The 26,505-nt window shown below is 37.7% G+C and overlaps 1 protein-coding gene across 2 annotated transcripts in view; it reads right to left on the bottom strand.

The window, feature by feature from the left end:
* Positions 1-26,505, bottom strand: part of DENND5B (DENN domain containing 5B) — a 181,754-nt gene that overhangs the window by 85,721 nt on the left and 69,528 nt on the right. Inside the window, exons 2-4 of one of the 2 annotated variants that reach the window (XM_076007508.1) lie at positions 19,716-19,781; positions 16,699-16,808; positions 3,596-4,262 (exon numbers count right to left, since the gene is read on the bottom strand). In XM_076007508.1, the coding sequence (XP_075863623.1) occupies positions 3,596-4,262; positions 16,699-16,808; positions 19,716-19,781 (843 nt within the window). The remainder of the gene's footprint in view (positions 1-3,595; positions 4,263-16,698; positions 16,809-19,715; positions 19,782-26,505) is intronic. The other variant, XM_076007509.1, reaches the window with a different exon arrangement.

Raw genomic sequence — 26,505 nt, 5'->3', positions numbered from 1 at the left:
ACGAGCAGACAAGTAGTGAGACATAAAGTGCTATTTAAAAGAGGAAGTGTGATAATGGAAGGGTTTTTTTCTCTCTTCTAAAAAAAGCATGGCACAATATAAAAGAACATTTATTAGGTTCTCAACTGTGGAACAAATATCTTGACTATTTAATTTTAAAAAGTTATAGGTTAAATGCAGTGTTTGTCGAACCTTCACAACTCAAGATAAGCATAATTTATAAAGAATTACATGAAACTAATAAAATGAATAGTAACTACAACGTCATCAGCTATAATTTAGCCAGTGCCAATTATACTCTTAAGTATTTCGTACAGATTTTCTTATTTCACCTTCACAATGAATCAGTGGAGAGGGGACTCTGAAACTGTTATCCTTAGATAGATGAGAAAACTGACTCTCAGGAAATTTATGTAACTTGCCTATGGTTACAGTTAGTAAGTGACAGAGCAAAGATCTGAAACCATGATTGCTATGACTTCGAAAACCAACATTCCAAGCCAGGTGAGGTGGTGCATGCCTGTAGTCCCGGCTACTTGGGAGGCTGAGACAGGAGGATCACTTAAGCCCAAGAGTTCAAGGCTCTGATCACACCTGTAAGCACCTACTGCACTCCAGCTTGGGCAACACAGCAAGACCACATTTCTAAAAACTAAAATAAGAAAAACAAAACCCCAATATTCTTTCTAACCCAAACTGCTTCTCTAAGCAGAACATTAGGAAATTGATCTAAATGGCCGTTAAAATTCCTTTTAAGTCTAGAATCTAAAATTCTTTTTTCTGGCCAGGCATGGTGGCTCATGTCTGTAATCCTAGCACTCTGGAAGGCTGAGGCAGGTGGATCGTTTGAGTTTAGAGGTTGGAGACCAGCCTGAGCAAGAGCGAGACCCCGTCACTAATAGAAAGAAATTAGCTGGACAATTAAAAATACATATAGAAAAAAAAATTAGCCGGGCATGGTGGCGCATGCCTGTAGTCCCAGCTACTCGGGAGGCTGAGACAGTAGGATTGCTTGAGCCCAGGAGTTCAAGGTTGCTGAGCTAGGCTGATGCCACGGCACTCTAGCCCCAGCAACTAAGTGAGACTCTGCCTAAAAAAAAAAAACCTTTTTCTAATGGGCTAAAACACCTGAGAGTATTACACTCCAAGCCTCTGCCCCTTCTAGATAATCTCCAACTCAGACCCCTTTCAAGAAAAAGTAAGAAACAAAGAGAGAGGCTGGGCATGGTGGCTCATGGCTGTAACCCTAGCACTCTGGAAGGCCAAGTTAAGAGAATAGCTTGAGCCCATGTGTTCAAGACCAGCCAGAACAACATAGTAAGACCCCAACATAGTAAGACAACATAGTAAGACCCCATCTCTACAAAAAAATAGAAAAGTTAGATGGGTGTGGTGGCATATGCTTGTAGTCCCAGATACTTGGGAGGCCGAGGCAGGAGGAGCGCTTGAGCCCAGAAGTTTGAGGTTGCAGCGAGCTCCTGCACTACAGCCTGGGTAATAGAGCGAGACCCTATCTCAAAAAAAAAAAAAAAAAGAAGAGAATTACTTAAAGTAAAAATTTTCAGATACAGAAAGATGATACAAGTAATGATGAGCACTACAAAAGTGAGCAAAAGAAGAAAGGAAAGAATTTATTTATTTTTTTATTTTTTATTTTTGAGACAGAGTCTCACTTTGTTGCCCAGGCAACAAAGAGTGAGTGCTGTGGCGTCAGCCTAGCTCACAGAAACCTCAAACTCCTGGGCTCAAGTAATCCTTCTGGCTCAGCCTCCGGAGTAGCTGGGACTACAGGCATGCACCACCATGTCCAGCTAATTTTTTTCTATATTAGTTGGCCAATTAATTTCTTTCTATTTTTAGTAGAGACGGGTCTCGCTCTTGCTCAGGCTAGTTTCGAACCCCTGACCTCTAGCAATCCACCTGCCCCGGCCTCCCAGAGTGCTAGAATTACAGGCATGAGCCACTGCACCGGCTGAAAGGAAAGAATTTAGATAGGCCATTAGAGAAGAACATCCTGACAACAAAAGTGAGACACTAGAACGTATTATCAGAGAACATTATGTAGGATAAACTGAAGAAAATACAACCTCGTGAACGGCTGTCAACACACAAATAGTGTCAACATACACACAAGATGGGGAAGTACAAATATAGCCTACTTGGCTCAGCCTTGCTTATAATTTAAAATAGAAAAATAAAAAAAAGAAAGTGGTAAAATAAGCTTGACGGCAGCAGTCAGGAGATTGCACTATAATTCTGCCAGCCTAAACACAAGTTAGCAAAATGCTAACCCAAATATTTGTGTCACATTTTTCAAAGAATTCATCAATGCACAGGTACCATCTTATAATTTCCTTCAATCCACTACCCATTAAGACATAGCATCTCTATTTCCCCTATAAATTCATATTCAGATGAGAACCAGTATCCTAGTCTAGGCTCGAGTCATGATGAGTCTAGGCTCATCATTGCAAATGTACTGGTAAAAGAAAACCCTAAGTTTGTTAGTTTCTTAAGTATGTGTTAGATGGAAGAACTCTGAATAAAAGATACCACATTGATCCTAATGAAGGCGATAAAAAATAAAAAAAAAAAAAAAAAAAAAAAAAAAAAAAAAAAAAAGATACCACAAAGATAACTTCCTTCTGAGATTTAAAAAAAACATAAAGACCACACATGTACATACACACAGCTCTGGCAGTAGTGTTAGATCTGGGAAGGTCACATCTGTCTCATGCCTGCTCACCTTCTCTCACTCATGTAAAATGCTCCCACAGGCAAAGACCCAAAGTGACTACCTCAGGAAGAGTCAATAATTGCATTTATCCCTTTTCAATGTCACTTGAGTTTTGATGTGAACCTCTACTAATCTGTAAAGAATGGTAAGTCTACATGTTTCTGGTGGTAACAGGATTCTTTCACCCTCATTATGAAAAGAAATAAAATTTCTTTTTTTTTTTTTTTGAGATAGAGTCTCTGTTGCCTGGGCTAGAGTGAGTGCCGTGGTGACAGCCTAGCTCATAGCAACCTCAAACTCCTGGGCTCAAGCGATCCTTCTGCCTCAGCCTCCCGAGTAGCTGGGACTACAGGCATGCACCACCATGCCCAGCTAATTTTTTCATTTCATTTTTAGTTGACTGGCTAATTTTTTTTTTTCTATTTTTAGTAGAGACGGGGTCTCGCTCTTGCTCAGGCTGGTCTTGAACTCCTGAGCTCAAGCAATCCTCCCGCCTTGGCCTCCCAGAGCTAGGATTACAGGTGTGAGCCACTGCGACCAGCCTGAAAAGAAATAAAATTTCTTATGATGATTATATATTATCAGGAAAAGAGGGCCATTTCTATTAAAAAATACATATGCTCAAATCAGTCAAGTTAATACTTTTGTATTCCTTCTTGTTTCTCTCTGCAGTCAATGCCACCTCAAAGAGAGGCATTGTTTCAGCCTTTGGTCCCACTCATATCTGCTCCATTTACACAAAACGGAAAAGACCGTAACCAGTATTTATTTTGTCCTAGTAATATACTCCATAAAAATACAGTAATTGGGAGCATAAGTACTTGTTTTTGGAAAACTTAAAATCCAAGGAAGACCTACCTTGTGAGTAGAGAAGGATCTGCATCTCCAAAAGAACACAGGTAAATACCTGTACCAGGTTCTCTAATCCCAGGAGCTCAAATGCCTCTCGAAGGGGATAATCAGAAAGGGGGAGTTCATTAGGCCCAGGCCTCTGGCAGATGACAGGTTCATAAACACCATAAAATTTCAGTGATCTCCCTGGAGGTGGAAGAGGTACCTCATAAAGAATATTATGGATATAGCTCTCAAGCGGCAAGGGTGGAGGCTGCTGTGAGGTAACTGCCTTGTAAAGCTGGATGAGGAATTTCTTGCAGGCCTGCATGAAAGGCAGTGGTGTGATCAAGCATATACTTTTGGAAACGTACAAGGTGTCTCTGCTGATATCATAGGAGTTATATCGCTGGAGTTTCAAAAGGGAAGTCGTATCTCCCTCATCAATACTGCTTGCCAGTGAGTCCATGCTGCAGGAGGATGAAGCATACACGCTGCTGTAATGCTCAGCGTTGTGCATCTGGTAGAGAGTCTGCATTGCTGTGCAGATTTGTTTGCTTGTAACTTCTTCATAAAAAGTGAGAACAAAACCATAGGTGCGAGAACCATCTTCCCTGGTAATTATAAATGAGTGGAACTGAGGATCTTTATTGTCAGTTTGTGTTCTGAAAGACAGCCCTTTAGGCATACACAACTGTGGAGGAAGGAGAAAAAAAGCATGAAAACACAGTATACTAATAACATCAAACCAGAAAAAAGTTTGTTTTTTAACATAACCAGACTTAAAAGGACAGGTTTTATCAAGATTTAGTATTAGCAACAGCCTTAAATTAGAAATACATTGTAAGTTCCTCATGTTCATGTAGATAAAATTATTCCTAAAAGAAATATATACACCAGGGAAAAAGCTTTACTGTGTTATATTACATGTAGGGGGCTTTACGAACAAGATGATCTTTGATTTAGTTTCGCAGTAAACCTCTAACCAAGCTGTGACCTTCAGCAAGCTACGTAACATCTCGGAGCCTCAGTTCCTTTGTCTACAAGTTGCTGCATTAATGACTTGAGGTCACTTCAAGTCATTTGCAAAGACACTTCACAAACATTTAATACTTAAGTACTACTTTTATAGTAATGATGATAGCATTTCCAAGGACCAGGGAAGTAAGAGAAGGCTTATTTAATACATGAAAAAAACGTAAAGATTATTAAAAACAACAGTATTGCTATTTTGAACAATATGATACTTTATCTTAAATAAATTTCGAAAATGCAAAGCTTTTAATTTACTAAAGCAGAAGTATAGAAACAAGATGTTTGACCTTATCTGCAGTAGAGATTATGCTCTAAGTCTTGGGAACTACCCACAATTGTGTCAAGCTTGGGAATAAAATTACCAGAAAAATTAAAGAAGCTGCTAAATTTAAAATGATTAAATGCAAAAGAAATTAAAACTAATTATTTAAAACATTTCATATAAAAGAAATACAACAAATTATAATTTGAAACATACTAAGGAAAATAATGCATTGTAATCATCCTAACATAATCAGTATTCATATTTATATTTACATTTGTATTGCAATAAGCTTTTTTTTTTTTTTTTGAGACAGAGTCTCGCTTTCTTGCCTAGGCTAGAGTGAGTGCCATGGCATCAGCCTCGCTCACAGCAACCTCAAACTCCTGGGCTCAAGCAATCCTCCTGCCTCGGCCTCCCGAGTAGCTGGGACTACAGGCATGCGCCACCATGCCCGGCTGATTTTTATATTATATATATTAGTTGGCCAATTAATTTCTTTCTATTTTTATGGTAGAGACGGGGTCTCGCTCAGGCTAGTTTTGAACTCCTGACCTTGAGCAATCCGCCCGTCTCGGCCTCCCAGAGTGCTAGGATTACAGGTGTGAGCCACTGCGCCCGGCGACAATAAGCTTTTTGCATAGAAATAATTTAACCATGTTATTACACTACGTTTTTCTATTTTATTTTTTTTGCAGATTTAATAACTGATCAAGTACAAAATTTAGACGGTTTCCCAAATCCCCACATTACCAAGAAAACACAATTCACCTTAAAAATTACACATCTTTCATTCAAACTATCAAAAAACGCTTAAGTATCTTTATGAGCTAGGCTCTATGACAGTAATATAATGGTGAGAGAGACAGACATGGTCCCTGCTCCTATGGCGCTTCTAGTCCAATAAGGATGACAGATGATGAAAAAACGTAAACCATAAAGAAAAGGACTATGATAAGGTAAATAGGGTGCTGTGGAAAAAACATAGCAGGAAGATGTAAATTAGAAAAGAGGGGCTACCAGAAAAAAATGAAGTCCAAACTGAAACTGAGGATTAGTACAGGTGTTAGTAAGATAAAGAAGAGCCTAGTCAGGACAACACGTGCAAAAGCCCGGAAGAAAGAACGTGAGAGTTTGGGGAAGTGAAACAAGGTCAGTGTGAGCGGGGCACAAAATGCAAGGTGGAGGTGAGAGAAAGCAAGAGAAGTAATTAGGGAGTAGCCCAGGAAGGGCCTTTAGTGAGCCATGTTAGAAGTCTGAGGACAATGAGAAGCCTCTGAAGGGTTTTTAGCAGGGGAGGGACAGAATTAATGTACCTCTTAGCATATCAATCTTTAAGCACTGAAGGTGAGTGGTTTTCAAAGGGGTTCCAAGGAGAGAGCAGGAATGGGAATGCTCAGGGCCCTGGGAGGAGTGGGCAGACCCGAGGAGGAAGCTGAGAGGGCCAGTGCCCCTCCTTCCCCTATGTACATTCCACTTTCATTTATTTTGTAGAGTACGGTTCTGTGTTAAGATTTCAGGATTCCCACTGTGTAAAAACAAACTCTCGATGGTGAAACAGGATCAGTGCAATTAAATTCTCACTGAGCACGCATGTGGGTGGGTGCCCTGACTGCTCCTCAGAGCCACTCAGACCATGGTCCTTCCCTTCTCCCTAAAAATCCATGGCTTTGAAGTCATGTCATCAGATTATACCACCACATTTTGGCCCTCTTTTCTATCCAAGCTAATTTCCTGAGCAATTTTTTCTGTGATTTTAAATATACTCTGTCAACTACCAAATTTACTATCTCAAGAACTTGACTTTTCACTCTATGAAAAAGACACCTGCACTCGAATGTTTATAGCAGCACAATTCACAATTGCAAAGATGTGAAAACAACCCAAGTACCCATCAGTACAAGAGTGGATTAATAAAATGTGGTATATGTATACCATGGAGTACTATTCAGCTATAAGAAACAACAGTGATATAGCACCTCTTGTATTTTCCTGGCTAGAGTTGGAACCCATTCTATTAAGTGAAATATCCCAAGAATGGAAAAATAAGCACTACATGTATGTACTCACCAGCAAATTGGTTTCACTGATCAACACCTAAGTGGACATATAGGAATAACATCTATTGGGTGTCAGGAGGGGATGGATATATACATACATAATGAGCGTGATGCGCACCAACTGGGGAATGGACAGGCTTGAAACTCTGACTCGAGGGAGAAGGGGGGCCAAGGGCAATATAAGTAACCTTAACATTTGTACAGTCATAATATGCTGAAATAAATAAAAAGAACTTGACTTTTAACTGAATAACTACTTGACATTCCCATAAAGATGTCTAGTAGGCAACTCAAATTTACCATGTCCCAAACTGAAGTCCTGATTTCTTCCCCTAAATGTTTCTCCCTATTTCAGTCTTCCCTATAACTCCATCCATCTACTTTGGCCAGGACAGAAACCTTGGCGTTTCAGAAATCTTTGACTTTTCTCTTTTCTCACTCCCACTGTCCACTGTCCAATCCATCAGCAAATATTATAAGTTCTACCCTCAAAAATATCTTCATTCACGAATTGCTTCTACCTTTTCTCTTACCACTTTAATTTAAGCCACCCTCTTCTCTTGCCTGGATGACTGTCACATCTTGCTAACCAGACTCTCTGCTTTTACTCTTGTCCTTTGTAATCTATTCCCCACATAGCAGCCAACATGATCCTTAAAAAAATATAAGTGAGATCCTGTTTCTCTCCTGAAAACTCTCTAATGGCCTCCCATCACACCTAAAGCCAAAGTCCTTTTAATGGTCTACGTGGCCTTCCATAACTTGGCCCCAGCAACCTCTCTGCCCTCATCTTGTACTACTCTTTATCTTACCTATTCTTCTCCAGCAACAATGGCACATTGCTGTTCTGTGAACATACCTCGCATGCACCTGTCAAAATTTGCTGTTCACTCTCCTAGCAATTGTCTTCCCTAGGGAGTCACATCTGCTCATTTCCTATAGCAGACTGTATTTTCTTTTCTTTCTTTTTTTTGAGATAGGGTCTCACTCTGCTGCCCCAGCTAGACTGCAGTGGCATCGTCATAGCTCACTGCAACCTCAAACGCCTGGGTTCAAGAGATCCTCCTGCCTCAGCCTCCCAAGTAGCTAGGTCTACAGGCACATCACCACACCTGGGTAATGTTTTTATCTTTTGTAGAGACAGGGTCTCACTATTTTGCCCAGGCTGGTCTCAAACTCTTGGCCTCAAGCAATCTTTTCACCTTGGCCTTCCAAAGTGCTAGGATTACAAATGTGAGCCATCATGCCTGGCCCAGACTGTATTTTCTAAATATTGCTCCAACAGACCGAGCGTGGTGGCTCATGCCTGTAATCCTAGCACTCTGGTAGGCTGAGGCGGGAGGATCACTTAAGGTCGGAGTTTGAAACCAGCCTGAGCAAGAGTGAGACCCGGTCTCTACTAAAAATAGAAAGAAATTAATTGGCCAATTAAAAAGATACAGAAAAAATTAGCTGGGCATCGTAGTGCATGCCTGTAGTCCCAGATACTCAGGAGGCTGAGGCAGGAGATTGCTTGAGCCCAGAAGTTTGAGGTTGCTTTGAGCTAGACTGACGCCATGGCACTCTAGCCCAGGCAACAGAGTGAGACTCTGTCTCAAAAAAAATTGCTCCAACAATATTTCTAGTTTCACATGTTCTTCCAGAACCTTGTCCACCCACCTCTCCTTGAACCTAGGTGGGCTGCTGAGAGCACCAGGGATTGGCAAACTTTTTCTGTACAGAGCCAGATAATAAGGCTCTGGGGGCCATACAGACTTTGTCACAACTACTCAAGTCTACCACTGTAGCATGAAAGTAGCCACTGACAACACATATATAGACTTTGTTCCAATAAAATTTTATTTATAAAAACAGGCAGTTAGATAGATTTGGCCTGGGGGCCATGTTTGCCCACCCCTGGCCTAGTCAAGTAAAATGCAATAGCAATGACAAGTGACACTGAGTGACTTTTGAGGCTACACTAAAAAAGGCAATATGGCTTCTACCTCCCTTTCTCTCTCTGGCCATATACCTTAGGAGCCCAGAACATATAAAAAGTTTGGCTAATCTGAAGTTGCCATGCTGGACAGATCATATAGAGGGAGCCTCCTCCAGCTATATTCCTAGACTAGGGGACAGACCTATGAGTGAGCTTTCAGATAATTCCAGTCCTTAGTCTTTGAACTGCCCAAATTAACACTGAGTAGAACAGAGGGACTGCCCACCAAATCTACCAAAATTATAGATTTGTAAGCAAAGTAATGATTTTGTTGCTTTAAATTAAGGGTCAGAAAACTACAGCTCTCCTAAGGTTTAAATGTATGTGCCCCTCCAAAATTCATATTTTGGGACTTAAATCCCTGGGTGATGGTATTAAGAGGTGGGGGTCTTTTGGAAAGTGATTAAATTATGAGAGTTCTGCCTTTGTGAAAGGACTACTGCTCTTATAAAAGAGGTTGAAGGGAGCACCCTAGTACCTTTTCTCCCCTTCTGCTCCTTCTGTTACGTGAGGACACAGCATTCTATCCCTCTGAAGGACACAGCAACTAGGCGCCAACTCTGAAGCAGATTAGGTAGGCCCTCCATCAGACAGAGAACCTCCCAGCACCTTGATCTTGAACTTTCAGCCTCCAGAACTGTGAGAAATAAATTTCTGTACTTTGTAAGTTACCCAGTCTCAGGTATTTTGTTTTAGCAGCAGGAACAGACTAAGATAAGCCCTTAGGTTAAATAAAATCTGCCACTTGTTTTTGTAAATAAAATTTCACTGGAACACAATCACACCCATTCACTTATGCACTGAGTATGCTTTTGCACTACAACAGCAAAGCTGAGAACTGTAGCAGAAACTGTATGCTCCACAACACATCAACTATTTGTTATCTGATTCTTTATGAAGAAAATTGCCAATATCTCTTTTAAGCCACTACACGGTACAGTGATAAACTGTCATGCAGCAATAGATAACCGAAACACTCCCGTATTTCCCTTAAGTCTCTGCATAGATACTACCTTAGAGAGGTCTTCCACTACCTTTCCATAAAAGATAGTGTCCTCCTCGTCCTTTATTGGCCATTAAAATCTCACTTCTGTGAATAGTCTTTATTGTGTGGGGAAGCCATTTAAGTCTTGTACCATTGTATACATATGTCCATTATATATAGATACACATTACTAGTATTTCATAATTCTGTTTGATCTCTAGATTGCAAGCTACTCAAGGACTGGTACTATACTTCAATAACCTTAAACGTTTAAGAGTTCCACAAATGGAACAATATACTATTTGGGGCCACAACAGATGATGACAAGGATTTAAAAAAAAATTAAGAAGCTCAGCATTAGTATGCAGCTAAAATGTCTTTGTATTTCACATCATCAAATATGAAACCTGCAAAGAACTAAGATTTACTTAATTCTTTTATATACGTCAACAAGAATTAAATTACTATGTATATTTGGATAGAATAAGATACAGACCTAATTAAAACCCACAAATCTTGGATTTTCTAAGGGAAAAAAACAGTTATTCCTAGTCTTGGGAATAAATGCATAACAGGAGGCTGTACCAGGATCTTTTCATAACTCCACCTTCAAATTAAGGTTGATTTCATCATAACAAAAAGTCAGTGAGTTGCTCTGCTGATAGTATCAATGAAAACTCATCTGACACATTTAATGTAATCAATAAAGATTGTAGAAGGGATGATTTGAATTACTCTTGCTCCAGGCTAAGCTCAAATTTGTTTAGCATAGTGCATGGTACATAAGTATTTGCTGAATGAATAAATGAATAAACAAGAAAACAAACAAAAATAACAGCTGGGCGTAAAGGGACAGATGCAGTTCCTCTCTTGATCCAGTCTGTAGTTCTCGTTTTTCCATCAAGTAGGCAATATAGAAACATAGTGACCTCCAAAGTCAACATAAAGATTTAATTTAATTGATAGGCTTTCCTGTCATCATAAACCAAGAAAATCACAGCTCAACTGTTTTTGAACAGCTGCCAAATATTCCCCTAAGGGTTTGTAGCTTTCTTGAGCACACATTCAAACATTTACAGGAAAAGCTTGCCAAAAGTTGCACTCAAGTGAAGAATGACTTTTTATGCTACAGATAACAGATGTAAGAATTTTTCTTAAATGCTCTTCCTACAAATCAAAAAAAGTAAGAATTATATTTCTAATCTATTAGGAAACCATGAATTGCAAAATGCTGTTGTTTATCCATATTTAAAAGATAGAATTGTTGTTATCTCAGGAACTATAAGATAGTATACTTTATTTCTCAGAAAACCTGAGATATAAATCAAGATCTGCTTACCATAGTGTTAAATATCCTTATTAGCCCCATAACGTTGCTATCTACTAACAACCCCTCCCCAACCCGCCTTTCCCACAATAGAACAACTAAAAATTTGAGTTGTCATTGCCGATCAGATTACCACTGGTAACCAGAGCACTTTAGCCAAGGTAGGCTCACAGTGCCATCTGTGTACTTCTTCCAGTTTGAGTAACCAAATATTCTTACCTCTCTGGACTCTTTCAGGCAGTTTGGCTAAAATTCTAATAATTCCTTTTCTGTATTCTATAGCCTATGACTCCCATAGCCTTTCTCTCATTGAACAAATACAGTCATGTGCCACATAACCATGTTTTGGTCAATAATGGACTGCATGTAAGATGATGGTCAGAGCAATAGGCTATATACCACGTAGCCTATGTGCACAGTAGGCTATACCATCCAGGTTTGTGTTACGTATACTCTGTGATGTTTGCACAATGATAAAGTCACCTAACAATGCAATTTTCAGAATGTATCCCTTTGCTTAAGTGATGCATGACTGAAAAAGAGAAATTATTCAGAAAACTCTCAAAGAGTTGGTCAGTTTGCCTTTTTCTATCTTACCTCCTTTTATAAGCATTTATTTTATCTTATATATTACATTAGATCTTGGCAAGTCAAAAGACAAATATGAAAATAATCCCTTCTTTCAGGGAGCTAACAGTCTAGTAGGAAAGACAGACATATAAACCAATAGTTACAAAATAACGTGATCAGTGCTGCTATGGAGTATGTTCAAGATGTCATAGGAAAAGAAAAGAGAGAGCAGTTAACTACTTGTGCTTAAGATATGGTTTTGCAGTGGAGGTGGCACCTAAATAGACGAGAGGGAAGGGAAGTAGTATAAGCAAGTAAACATTCCTTCATTTATTCAATAATCTGAGTGTCTACTATGTGCAAATCTAGGGATACAGCAATGAGTAAGAGAAACTGTTCCTGTCCTCATGATGCTTACATTATAGCAGGAGATACATAGTTGATTACTAGCTTTTAATACATAATTATTTAATTGCAAGTGGGACAGGTGCTACAAAACAGATACAAGGGGCTAAGAGAATCTAAGGGGAGCTGACTGAGTGTTGAGAGGGTGGTGGAAAGTAATGGCTAGGGCTGGCTTCTCTGAGGAAGTAACGTTTAAAGTGAAATCTGGAGGATCAATAAGATTTCACTTAGGTAAAGGAGAAGTGGAAGAGCTTTCTAGATAGAAGCAACACCATAAGCAGAAGTTACAATGGAAAGAATGGAATGGGTAAGAGCAGAAAGCCTGTTAGATAGTTACTGTAGAGTCCAGGTTAAGAGATCTTCACAGTTTGGACCAGGGTGGGTGTGTGGAAACAGACAGAAGTAGACAGATAATTGATTGCATATGGGAGAGAACAAGAAAGTGAGAACCTTTCAAGTAGGATGCACAGATTTTTTGCCTAGGCAACTAGGTGAATAGTTGTAACATTCACTGACCAATTCAGTTTCAGATGTGTTGAGTTTGATATGCCAATGAAATATTCTAGCTGCAATGTAAAGGAAACAGTCTCCCCCAGCAAAATGGCTGGATTTGATTCTTTTTCTTTTTTAAAAGATAGGGTCTCACTCTGTCTGGTGTGATCACAGCTCACTGCAACCTCAAACTTCTGGCCTGAAGTGATCCTCCTCCTCAGCCTCTTGAGTAGCTAAGACTACAGGCAAGCACCACCATGCCCAGCTATCATTTCTATGATTCTCTTGTGAGACATGAATTTAAGCCACCACACCCAGCTACCATTCCTATGATTCTATTGTGAGACATAAATTTAAACTTAACTCAAAATGAGGGCTTATTTTCATTCTAATGTTAAACCTATGAATGCAATTTGGGATTATCCATTTCGAACTCAAGTACTTGCTAAGTCAGCAAAAAGTATATATGGCCCTTTTTCCTTTGAATTTTGCAAGCTGAGCATCTGAAACGTTTCTTCAGCCAAACTTTTACCCTCTACTCTTTGCTCATCATTCAACTCTACCCTTCCTTGTGATCAAAGTAAACAGCAAATTATAAATTAAGAGCTTTTTTTTTTTTTTTTTTTTTTTTTTTTTTTTTTGGGACAATGCAATGAGTGCATAAATTAAGAGCTTTATAGTAATTAGTTATTACTCTTTAATGACTTGAAATACCATATATCAGATATTTCATTTGGGACAGATATACAAGATAGGATCCTTATAATTCATATAACTTGCTTAAAAAGATATTGACCATGTTTTCTTCCTAAGAATTCCTAGGTACAATATATTCTTAAGAAGATTATCTTGGCTGGGCATGGTATATCATGCCTATTGTAATCCCAGCACCTTGGGAAGTGAGGCAGGAGGGTTGCTTGAGCACAGGAGTTCGAGACCAGACTGGGCAACACAAGAAGACCCCACCTCTACAAAGAATAAGAAAAATTAGCCGGGTGTGGTGTGTGCACTTATAGTCCTAGCTACTTGGGAGGCTAAGGCAGGAGGATTGCTTGAGCTCAGGAATTCAAGGCTGCAATGAGCTATGATTATGCCACTGCACTCCAGTCTGGGTGAGAGAATGCAGCCCTATTTCTAGGAGGTAGGGAAAGAATAAGGCATATGTATTAAAATATTATATAGTCATGAATTCCAATGTGCAGATTACCTTGAATAGATCTGAAAGTAGAGTGGGGGACCTACAGCTCTGTTTGTGATGCTTTGTTTCATTTAAAACAAAAGGTACATCACGCCTGTAATCCTGGCACTCTGGGAGGCTGAGGCAGGTGGATTGCTCAAGGTCAGGAGTTCAAGACCAGCCTGAGCAAGAGCGAGATCCCATCTCTACTATAAATAGAAAGAAATTAATTGGCCAACTAATATATATAGAAAAAATTAGCCGGGCATGGTGGTGCATGCCTGTAGTCCCAGCTACTCGGGAGGCTGAGGCAGCAGGACTGCTTGAGCCCAGGAGTTTGAGGTTGCTGTGAGCTAGGCTGACGCCACTCTAGCCTGGGCGACAAAACGAGATGCTGTCTCAAAAAAAAAAAAAAAAAAAGCTACAGATTGGAAGCAGATATGTCAATATTTACATATGTTAGTTCTGAGTGATTAGTATATGACTGTTTATGGTATTGTTCATTCTGTTTATGATGCTTCCGTTTTTTCATAAAAATCTTCAGAATCAGCAAACAATTCATAAAAAGCAATTAATTCAGAAATAATTTCATTTGTCTCTTGCATTTATTTTCTATTTTATTTGTACTGAATTCATATACATGGTATTTTTTAATTTAACAAAGTTCATTGCTCTGGGTACTTAATTTATATATGAAATTATTGACCTTTATTCTAAGCAACATTTTTGCTTATTAGAGGAATGACTGATATTACAGAATGTGATGACTCACTGGAGTGGGATTTTTGCTAAACGCAAAGCAAAGCTTTATACTTTTAGGTGGGAATAAATTATAGCTTCATATAAATGCACTTACTAATAAATCACAGAGGAAATTAGGGGCAGTAAATCTATGACCCAAATGCAGATTAGTTTAATGGGATGCTTTTCAGAGTGCAAGCAAATCCTTTTAGTTTTGTAGCAATAAAAAATGCTATGTGGTATTCAACCATCAAAACATAAGCCTTTGCATTTGTTCTTCAGAGTAAAACTTTTGCCACTTACATATAATAACCTCAGAGGCAAGGGATAAAGAAATTATCAAAGACAGATCAAGGAAGCTGATAATTACTTTAAAGATGAATGTTTTACAGATAGAGGGAAAAGCTACCATGGATATCTTACTATTAACATATTCAAATGATTAAAATGATTAAAAGAAAGAAAGCACATCAAATGTGGCACTTAGTTCCAAATGACTTTGAATTCATATTGTAGGAAAAACATACTTTTGGACACCATTCTGATTTCTCACAGAATAATTTATACTTTGAAATATCTTACTAATTTAAGAAGACTAAGTATTATAATCTATTCACATTCTTATCTATTTTTCCATTGCCTCATTTAAACACTGTTTTCCTTAACACCTTTCTATTAATTTGCTACATAAGCAGCTGAGGAATTATTTTTTATACTGCTGTTTGTTGACTATTTTAGTCAAATGCTTTTCTAGGCTCTTCCAGGTTTCATGAAGATAACTAACAGTTGTGTTCTACTTAATATCTATAGTACCATCTTCACCAAAGATGATGCTAGACATCCACAGTATTAACTTACAGAAAAGTGGCATCTCTGATTATTTTGGTATTAAGTAACAGTTTAGTAAAATAACCACATTGTGCTCTGCAAAGAATCGAAGTCAAAGTGCCAAGTGCTTTAGGCATCTGTCCTTACAAAAAGCACCATGCTATCCCTTCCCTGGAGCAAGCCCAGGCTGGAAAGGGTTTACTGTGATACAGAAATACCACAAAGGGTCCAGTATGATCCATAACATTTCTGATGCAGATCAAAACTAAGTTATGTGGTTTTTCTTTTGGGGAGACAGTATGGCAGGTGGGAAAAAGCATGCAAGAGAGTAAAAATGATCTGGATTTAACTTCTGAGCCTCACTGGATAACTTTGGGCAAATTACTTAACTTCTGGGATATATAAGAATTCTCACTGGGTACATGTAAACATGTATGTGAAATAATATACATAAAGTACCAAGCAGGCATCTACTAAATATTAATTTCTTTCCCTTAGATTATCAGGTCATAAAGGAGTCTTTCTGTCTTTTGACGCTACCTTTAAAATACTCAAAAAGAACTACACCTATCACAGTGTCACAGTCCACCTTTAATCATTTCTGTATCTACCATGCCTGAGCTCTGATTTGTCCCCTTTGTAAATTATGTAGTCACAGTTGATGGAGATCTAAAATACTATCCAAGCTTGTAAGAACCCTTCCTAAATAATCTGAAAACTATGACCTACTTAATTTCTAAAAATCTATAAAGAAGACTTGTAATCACCACTGGTAACTCATTACATTAATTCACATTCCTTATAAACAAATCCCTACTCATGTTTAAGTGATATATTTAAGTTTCATTCCATCTTTATATTGTTTGTGAAAATGACAAATGACAAGCCTATCATATAAGATCCCTTGAAATATGAAAACTGTCACCAGGCTCTTTCCATCAGGCTCCTCTCAGGCAAACAAAGTAATCACTGTTTATCAAAGCTTCTATGTATTGACACAAACCCGCAATTCAGCTTAATAGTAGGCAACTAAAACAGGCTTTGAGGGTCTACTGTCTACATTTATTAGCTGTGGGAACCTTGGGTAAATAACTTAATTTCTGTGAGCTTCAGTTTCCATATCTGTAAAATGAAGACAACATTGTATTAATATTTCTTATAAAACTGCTTACAGGATAAATGAAGTAATATTGAGAGTCAAAATAGAGTCACTATCTTTTTCTTAATAAAAGGCTAAAGAGTGAATGAAGAGGAAAAGAAAAACACATACCATGTTCACTGCATCTTGATCAAAAGGGTTCCATTCTATATTCTGAGGATAGTGGGCGAGAACTTTGGATTTGAATGTTCTTCTCAAAGGACTCTGGTCAAAATTTTCACCTACAACAAATAATTAATATTTAGTTAATATCTAGAACTTTTTTAAAAGCATGTCATAGTTTTATATTTACTTTATAGATATACTGGCTGATAATACAGTAATCTAACAAAAATAAAAATTAAAAAAAAAAGAAAAAGAAATGGACTAGGGAAAAAATTTTAAAAAATAAAGAAATCTGATTCAATTTCTACCTCTAACAGTCTGAGTTGTAAAATTTCCAATGGACAACTAACTAAAACTTAATAAGAGATCTGCACTTAAAACTTTAGAATCTAAATTTTAAAATCCTGGCTAGAAAATTGATATTTAAAAACAAGATGTGATAATATAATTATTACTGTAACTTAATTATTGTCCTCATTTCAATATGTGGTAATAAAAACCTATATGAAAACATTTAATTAACCAAAGAAATATCTTGAATTAAGTTAATCACACTTTTTATGATTCTGAAATGTTATACACAGACTTAGAGCTGCAGTGCTCAAAGAAGGCAATTTTGCTTAAATTTCCACAAAAATCTCTGATAAGTGCGACTGCATATCCAGGTTCTTAAGTAATAGAATTAAAGAATTAGAAACATCATTGCTGAGCTGTCTAGTTTAGTAGGCAGAACACATTAAACACAGTAACCTTTTAAAACAAATGAGCTATTATAAGCCAAATTTATTACCTGTCAAAATTCTGGAAAGATAAAAGTAGGCTATCCTTTATTATATTAATACATAAGAGGCCAGGCACGGTGGCTCAGCCTATAATCCCAGCACTCTAGGAGGCAGAGGTGGGTGGACTGCTCAAGGTCAGGAGTTCAAAACCAGCCTGAGCAAGAGCGAGACCCCATATCTACTATAAATAGAAAGAAATTAATTGGCCAACTAATATATATAGAAAAAATTAGCTGGGCATGGTGGCACATGCCTGTAAGTCCCAGCTACTTGGGAGGCTGAGGCAGCAGGATTGTTTGAGCCCAGGAGTTTGAGGTTGCTGTGAGCTAGGCTGACGCCATGGCACTCACTCTAACCTGGGCAACAAAGCGAGACTGTCTCAAAAAAAAAGAAAAAGAATACATAAGAAATTTAATAATAGCTGTCAGATCAGTATATTATTTCCTTGACCAAATTAATTCCCGTACGACCTGTTATCTCCAAATGCTTTAGTTTCATAATATATTTTAATGTAGATGGATCTTAAATTCCCAATGTCAAAAAGTTGGGATCAAGAAATTAGAAGATCTTGAAGCAATTTCATTGTCTCCTGTGTTTTTCTACTTTTTAAGTCCTAATTAAGTGCAAAATACTAGCTGTTATAGCAAAAGATAAATGCCACTTACTAGTATTTGTACAATTGAAAATATCACAAAGCAATCTGATTTCTGAGTCACATTTTGAAATCTAATTAGACTCAGTTTCTATTTTGGGTAAAAATATGAAAAGATAGATACTAAAACACCTCTGAGTGCAAAAGTTAACAGATCACAGGAGGGAAAAGTCACACTCAAAACTCTTGCTAGAAACTGCAATATAAAATATGCAGAACTTTTTAAAATAAGAACACATAATTTAAACATATTTGCTGAGGCAACTAAGCTACTGTTTCTCATTGAAGTCCTTGGCTGATGATTATTTTCCTTTAGATTCCTCTGACTTATTTAGGCAAATACTCTATCTCTATCTTTCTACCTCACACACTTGCATCTACTAACAGTTGAGAGCTTTCACCTCTAGAAGAGAAACAGCCAATGCAGCTGAAGAAAGATTCAAGTTTCAGAACTGTTGACTTGAGGAAGGATAAATGGTGTCTTTAAGCTGATACTAGATTTTCATGTAAACATTAAGAATTTTTAGATTATTTACTTTTTTATTTTTTAAAAAAAGGTTGTATTTCACTTCACTTGAAGTCCAAGGAAAAACAAAATTAAAATTCCCTCCTGGTTCTAAAAGTCTATATTGCTGAATGTGCTATTGACATAGCAAAAGGGTATCCTCATATACTACACAGGCATCAAGAAACTCCCTTCCTCATCTATCCTCAAATACCAGAAACACTTGCTTTTATCATCTATAAATGTAAATAAAATATTAACTATTGCAGGAGCAGAAGAAACAGCACACAACCCATGATACAACTTTTTGCAACACTTACCTTTTCATGAATTGCTGTCTGCTTATGGTTAAAATAGTAACATTATCTTTATTCATATATCAAGTTATTAATGGGACAGGAGATAAATCAGAAAAATCATGACGGTACCGTTCTCAGTATAATTATTGTGTTAACTAAGGCATATCATAATCTCTTGAGGCATAAGGAATCAACAAGAAAGAGAAGGAAACCACCTCCACAGAGATATAATTTTACAAAATCAAAAAAACCCTATAGAACAGTAACACAAACCTAACAAAAGAAAAAACCACCACCACCACCACCACCACCACCACTAGCGCCGTCACCGCCATCACCATTACCACTTCTTATTAGACTGCCAAAAAAAGAAGAAAAAAGATCATTTCTACATATACAGCTGTCTTGGCAAATATTATTTTGAAGGAAAAGGGGAGAAGAACCAATTATTTAGAATATCCCTGCTACAACTACATATCAATTTAACTCCAAGTAATATTGCTAAATAACCTCCTACTAAATTTAAGCTGCAATTAAGCCTTTCCTCCTAAGAAAGTAAAAATATCTGCCAAGAGAGCTTAAAGACTAGCGAATGCATTTTTTCAAGGCTTGAAGCAAATGAGGTCTTTATGAAAATTAAGATACAGATAAGAGAACAGAAATACAAAATAATACTGCTAAGTTGTCAAAACAAAACTGAATAAAGACACATTTATAATGGGCTTGGGGTGAATTAAAATAATGATTTCTAACACCCCATCCTTTTTTTAAATTTTTATTTTTACCTGAAGTCGTATTTGCAGCATCTTGGCTCTTGCCATGACGATCTGCTTCTAGCCATTGGTACAAAACTACATAATGTAACAGAAACAAAAAAGCTTTATGAACAAAGAAACAAAAACAAACAAAAAGCAAAACATGACCTTAAAGAATGGAAAATGAGAATAAAAAATTAAACAAAAGCAATTAAACAGAAGACATTAACACCAATAGAGTATAGCTTAATGTCCATGGAATGTAGCTTATAAGCTATTAGTAAATAAGAAAGCAAAGAGAATAGGTAATTTTAATGAAATAAGTGAAATGATACTAAACATCTATAAGTTATTTCCATGGGGAAAAGCACACATATTCTTATCTTAATGCTAGTTTGAAAAGAAGTATCAGGAGAAAGCTAATATTTCTATAGACAGATATAACACAGGTTGAGTATCCCTTATTCAACATGTTTGGAACCAGAAGTGTTTTAGAGTTCAAATTTTTCCAGACTTTAAAATATTTGCATTATACCTACAGGTATAATCTGAAATCTGAAAATCCCTAATGTGAAAATCTGAAATCTGAAACACCAGTCATAATGTTGGTGCTCAAAAGGTTTTGGATTTTGTAGCATTTTGGATTTCAGATTTTTGGATTAGGAATGCTCAATCAGTAAAGTATGACAGTAAGACTATACGATCAACTTTAAAAATTACATCCCAACCACTGTGTACCTATTAGAATGGCTAAAGTACAAAAAACTGACTATACCAAATGCTGATAAGGATGTGAAGTGATAGGAACTCTCATTTGTTGCTGATGGGAATGTAAAATGGTACATCTATTTTGGAAGACAGTTTGGTAATTTCTTACAAAGTTAAACATAGTCTTATCATAGAATCATCAGGAGAAAAACATCAAATTCCAAGAGGAGCAATCTATCATATACCAAGTACTTGTCACAACTGTCAAGGACATCAGAAACAAAAAAGTCTGAGAAACCATCATAGCCAAGAATAGCCTACAGAGACACGACAACTGACATAGATGGGATCCCTAGACAGAAAAGGGGCATCAAGACCAAGCAAATCTGAATAGAGCATAGACTTTAGATAACAATAATGTATCAATATTGATTCATTAATTGTATAATAACAAATGTACCATATACTACTATAAGATGTTAATGATAGGGGAAACTGTGTGTGTTGAGAGAAAGGGGATACATAGGAACTCTATTAATCTCAATTTTTCTGTAAATCTAAAATCGTTCCAGGAAAATAAGTATATTTTAAAAACTAAATTCCAATATTTAAGGTAAATACACATACATATATTATATTCAATCTTATAAGTAAGCTACCTTTTGTGCTTCTCTATGGAAATACAAGCTGAAATTTGCTCTGTACTGAGATCCCATTAAATCAATTATCTTCAGCACTATTAACTATGAAGTGTCAATGCTTAGAGGGAAGTTTACAACTATAAGGACACAGGCTGATAATAAATTCACAATAGAGCTCTGTAACTGAACAGCTTTGAAGGGTGTGAAAACTTCTGGATGTCAGGAGTTTAAGGCAACAGAGAGCTATGATTGTTCCACTGCACTCCATCCTGGGCAACAGAGTGAGACCCTGTCTCTAAAAAAATAAAAATTTAAATTTAAAAATTAAAAAAAACACCCACAACTACTGGATATCTCTTACTGGTTACCCAGATGTCTATAACTTTTAGACATCTTTAAAGAGATGGCAGAGTTTTTCCTTTAAAAAGTCAAATAATGATAATGTCAGGTATCAATGGCCAGAAAACCTCCTATGCAGACCCCCAGGTCTGAACGATCCCAGGATAATAACAATGGCTAAGCTTCTATTCTGGGGGGCTATCTACATATAGGTATTGTGAGAGCTCTATGTCCCAAGCAAGGTTTGCAGAAACTTTTCATGCCCTCACCCCACAAAAACAACAACAAAAACAAAGGGTTGGGAAAGTTGCTTATAGAACTCCTGAACTGGAAGAATAAACAAATCACAAATGTCTAAGGGCACCCTGAAATCATCAAAGTAGTTATTTGGACCTCTAGGGACAGCCAGGGCTGTGAACTGACATCCACTCTCACGGACAGAAGGCCCCAAAGAGATCTCCAAACAAACATCCAATATGCAAGGTCCCTGGCTGAGGGGGCTCCAATGAGCACACAAGTACACTCCTCCAGAGACATACAGAATACTAACACTTCTGGGAGACAAACAATTGGTATAATTGGGACTACCTTGAAAGAATTTGTGAAGTAGACCTCACTCATTAAACATATACTACAGGTATTTTTCCTCTTTCTAGTTTACAGGAATGACAACTACCATTAGAGGAGAGTAGTAGGAGAGGAGAGTAGTGGTACACCATGACACAAAAATCTCCCTATTTGGAAAAGCAAGTGTGAACTTTACAATGGACACTGAAAATCACTTTTGCAAAATTGAGTCACAGGCTGGGAGCGATGGCTCATACCTGTAATCCCAGCACTCTGGGAGGCTGAGGCAGGCAGATCACTCAAGGTCAGGAGTTCAAAACCAGCCTGAGCAAGAGCGAGACGCCTGTCTCTACTAAAAATAGAAGGAAATTAATTGGCCAACTAAAAATATAGAGAAAAAATTAGCTGGGCATGGTGGCACATGCCTATAGTCCCAGCTACTCGGGAGGCTGAGGCAAAAGGATTGCTTGAGCTCAGGAGTTTGAGGTTGCTGTGAACTACACTGATGCCATGGCACTCTAGCCTCGGCAACAGAGTGAAATTCTGTCTCAAAAAAAAAAAAAAAATTGAGACACAAATTAGGGAAACTATTCCATTAACTGGTCTAACAATTCTGGCCAGCTTCTATCTTAACCTTATATTCTGCCCTGCTTAATATGAACATTCTTGGCTACATTCAAGTTATCACCAGGAATATTTACCAATAGTTCCAGTTACTTCATATAGCCCTAATTTCTGGTTTTATCAGAGAAAGCTGAGACAAGAAAACCCAAAAGTCTTTCCAGGTTGCCTCCAGATTAAAAGCCCAATTAACTATAGTTTAAATAATTCAGAAAATTTCCAGTAAAATAAGTACATCTGCTTTATGCAAAGCTATAATGTGAATCACAATTAGACAAAATTTGGATTTCATAGTCTACTTTATAGCACATATATTTAAAAAGATAATGTATAAATAAAAAAGCAATGATTGAGGGTGGAGGCAGTTTTTTACTTAACATACTAGAATGTACATGGGCAGATATGGAAAGACTGAAAGACTGAACTTCAAAAATTTCTCAATCCTCATAAAATATCTGAAACATGTCATAGTAAAGGGGTCTGCTACTATGTTTGCACATGACAGTAGAATGCCAAGAATACATCTCTTCTATGTGAACAGAGATCTGGCCTTTTGTTAGCTTCATGTTTCTTCCCAATTGGCACTGGAAGTTGGGACCCCACCCCCAGCTCCACACCACTGATACAGGTTTCTATAGCCTGTCCACGGGGATGGGGTTGCAAGAAAAGAGATATTTGTGAAATTTGTGAAACTTGGAGCTACTTTTCATCAGCCTGAGCAGCGCTGTTACATATTTTTTCACTCACTCCCTTCCCCAAACCTTCCCACTCCAAGGACCCCAGCAAGTTAGTTCCCTCCCTCACTATCCATTTCCATCACAGCCTGTTCTGACCAAGGTCTTTCTCCACACAACAAGGCCAAGTCTCCCAATATTTCCCTAGCCTACTATTCCTAACAAATAACCACAAAAGTCTAGATATTTTAAATTAAGTTTGCTTCTGGGTAGGGATCAAATGACTAGTTCCTGCCAATGAAATGTGAGCAGAAGCGATGTGTGTCACTTCCAGGACGAAGCACACAATCTGTGTTCTGCTATCTACGAACAAAATGCAAATGAGGCCTTGCATGATGGAACGTCACAAAATGGAAGAAAATTGGGTCACTAAATGTCTTTGCAAAGTAGAGTCTTTCCCCCTTGGCCTACATTGGACTAAATGTGAATGAAAAATAAACTTTTATTACCTCAAGCCACTGAACTTTGGGGTTATTACAGCAGTTAGCTATTTATGTGTTTCTATATTAGCCCAAGTTTTTATTTATTTTAGTTTTGGCTTTCTGACAATAATACTAATCCCTGACTATACTGTGCCTTCTACTGCTGCAGCCCCCAATCCCCAGACCACAGCCCAGTACCAGGTCTCCACCTGTTAGGAACTGGGTAGCATGCGCATCACTGCCTGAGCTCCGGGCACTCTCCACACACCCCCAAATCCCCTTCACTCTCCACCCATCACTGGAAAAATTGTCTTCCATGAAACCAGTCTCTGGTGCCAAAAAGGTTGGGGACTGCTGTACTGGTACCACTCTACATTGCTTATTACATGTTTAAATATGTAATGAGTATAGTTCATCAAATATAGGACAATATTCACCCATGTTTTATGGATGTTCTCTACCTTGCATAGAAGAATCCACACATCCACTATACTAAGCTACTTACCAAGACCACAGGTTCTAACCCACTCTTAGTCTGTTAACCTTTCTAAACACACAACTTCCAAATCCAATGAGCCAACTTGCAGGTCTAGGCTGATGATAGTCGTGAAAGGAATCAAGCAAAAGAACCTGGAGGGATCCCTGCAAATCCATTGACTCTACTGAGGAATATTCAGTAATAAAGAAAATTAAATCCTGGTAATCTTAAAAGTTAATTTTAATTAATATTTTAGTATTAAATCATCAACAATAATTCAATAAGTTTTGAATTTTTAAGAAATTCACAGTATCTTTCCTCCTGATTACATCAAATTTAAAGATCTGTGGTGTATTTGGCTAACACTCAATAAACTTCAATTACTGAAATTTATTCACTGAAAACCATAAGTATACAATAAATTAATAGTTACAGTGTTTCAATTCCAACTGGATGTACTGCAATTCTATTCTCTCACTAACCACCCAAAGTGAGCACACACCCCACAAGTTAAAGAGCAGGATCCCCAATAAGACTGCCCTATTTCAGACACCAGGCACACTTTGGGGGTCCCCAGGCTACCTGCACTTCTGACAGACTGGCTATAAATGAGGGTTTCCACAACCTCTCAGGTTTGCTAATTTAGTAGAACTCAGGAAAGTGCTATATTTAAAATTATAGTTTTATTACGAAGGACACAAATCAGAAGGACCAGCCAAATGAAGAGACACACAGGGCAAGGTCTAGGAGACGTACAGAGCTCCCATGCCCTCTTCTTGAGGAAATAGGATGCTTCACCCTTCGCCCACACACACATTCATCAATCTGTTCACCAACAAGGAACTTCCACTGGAAGTTCCAGTGTCCAGAGTTTTTACTGGGGCTTCATTACATAGGCACGACTAATTAAATTACTGGCTACAAAACTGAACTTCAGCTCCAACTCCCTCCCCTCTCCAGATGCCAAGTTGGTACAAAGTCCCTCTGGAGACAGCTCCTACCTGAAGCTGTTCAGGGGCCCATCATTAATCACCTGATCAACACAACACTCCCATCACTCAGAAATTCTAAGGGTTCTAGAAGTTCACAAACCCAGGACAAAGACCAAATTCTTTTTTATACCACAGTATTAGGCACTGTGCAGGCTATCATCAATCATAGAACACAACAGTAGATTATTTGCTTGCAAAAATAACCTTAGCAATCAATCCAGGATCTAGAGTTCCCGGATAATGAGGAATAAACAAGGTCTTTGCTCCTTAACCCATGTTTGTCATACTATCTCTTTTCTAATATAAGAAAAAACAAACTTTTAAAAATCATTAAGTATTATAACCAATATCATGAAATTCTAAGAGGAAAGGGTCCATAATTTTTAGATTAATAATCAAATAAGTTCCATGTGGTCACTAGTGCTTAGTAAATAATTTTTACTATTCTGAAGAATATCTATAGAATTTTCAAATAATAATTACAGCCAAGAAAAGAAGGTTGTAGTTTTGGCTGACTATGCTGGCCTAGTGGCCTACGGTAAATTATAATTCCTTTTAGCAAAGGTTTCCTCATATACAAAATATAGATTATTTTATTACTAAATTAAAAACACATTATTAAATATCTATCTTAGGCCGCGCGCGGTGGCTCACACCTGTAATCCTAGCACTTTGGGAGGCCGAGGCGGGCGGATTGCTCAAGGTCAGGAGTTCGAAACTAGCCTGAGCGAGACCCCGTCTCTACCAAAAATAGAAAGAAATTAATTGACCAACTAAAAATATATATAGAAAAAAATGAGCTGGGCATGGTGGCGCATGCCTGTAGTCCCAGCTACTTGGGAGGCTGAGGCAGGAGGATCGCTTGAGCCCAGGAGATTGAGGTTGCTGTGAGCGAGGCTGATGCCATGGCACTCACTCTAGCCTGGGCAACAAAGTGAGACTCTGTCTCAAAAAAAAAAAAAAATATCTATCTTGTACAAAAGTTATTTATCCAATATATCTCTGGGAAAGTATATTATTATTCATGTTATATTTTGTTATACAATATAACAGAAATCTTCCCTATTACTAAAGAACATATTCTTTGCTAAAGCAACACCAAGAGATCCACCCTTTACCTTCAGGAACAAAAGAAAGTCATTTCTATTAAAATATTTATAGCTGATAAATAATGCCACAAAGCAAGAGTTCTAAGATGATTCAAACTGAAACTTTCCAGCTGCATGACTCAAGCACTGAGTCATTTGCTCAGAGGTAAAGTAGATCTTTCCCTCCATTTCCATTAATTACTTTTTGCTGCCAATACTCTCACCAAAAC

The sequence above is a fragment of the Microcebus murinus genome, chromosome 10 (genome assembly GCF_040939455.1).
Source record: "Microcebus murinus isolate Inina chromosome 10, M.murinus_Inina_mat1.0, whole genome shotgun sequence".
NCBI lineage: Eukaryota > Metazoa > Chordata > Mammalia > Primates > Cheirogaleidae > Microcebus > Microcebus murinus.
The sequence above is the reverse complement of the archived record's forward strand: the minus strand, read 5'-3'. Positions and strand labels throughout refer to the sequence as shown.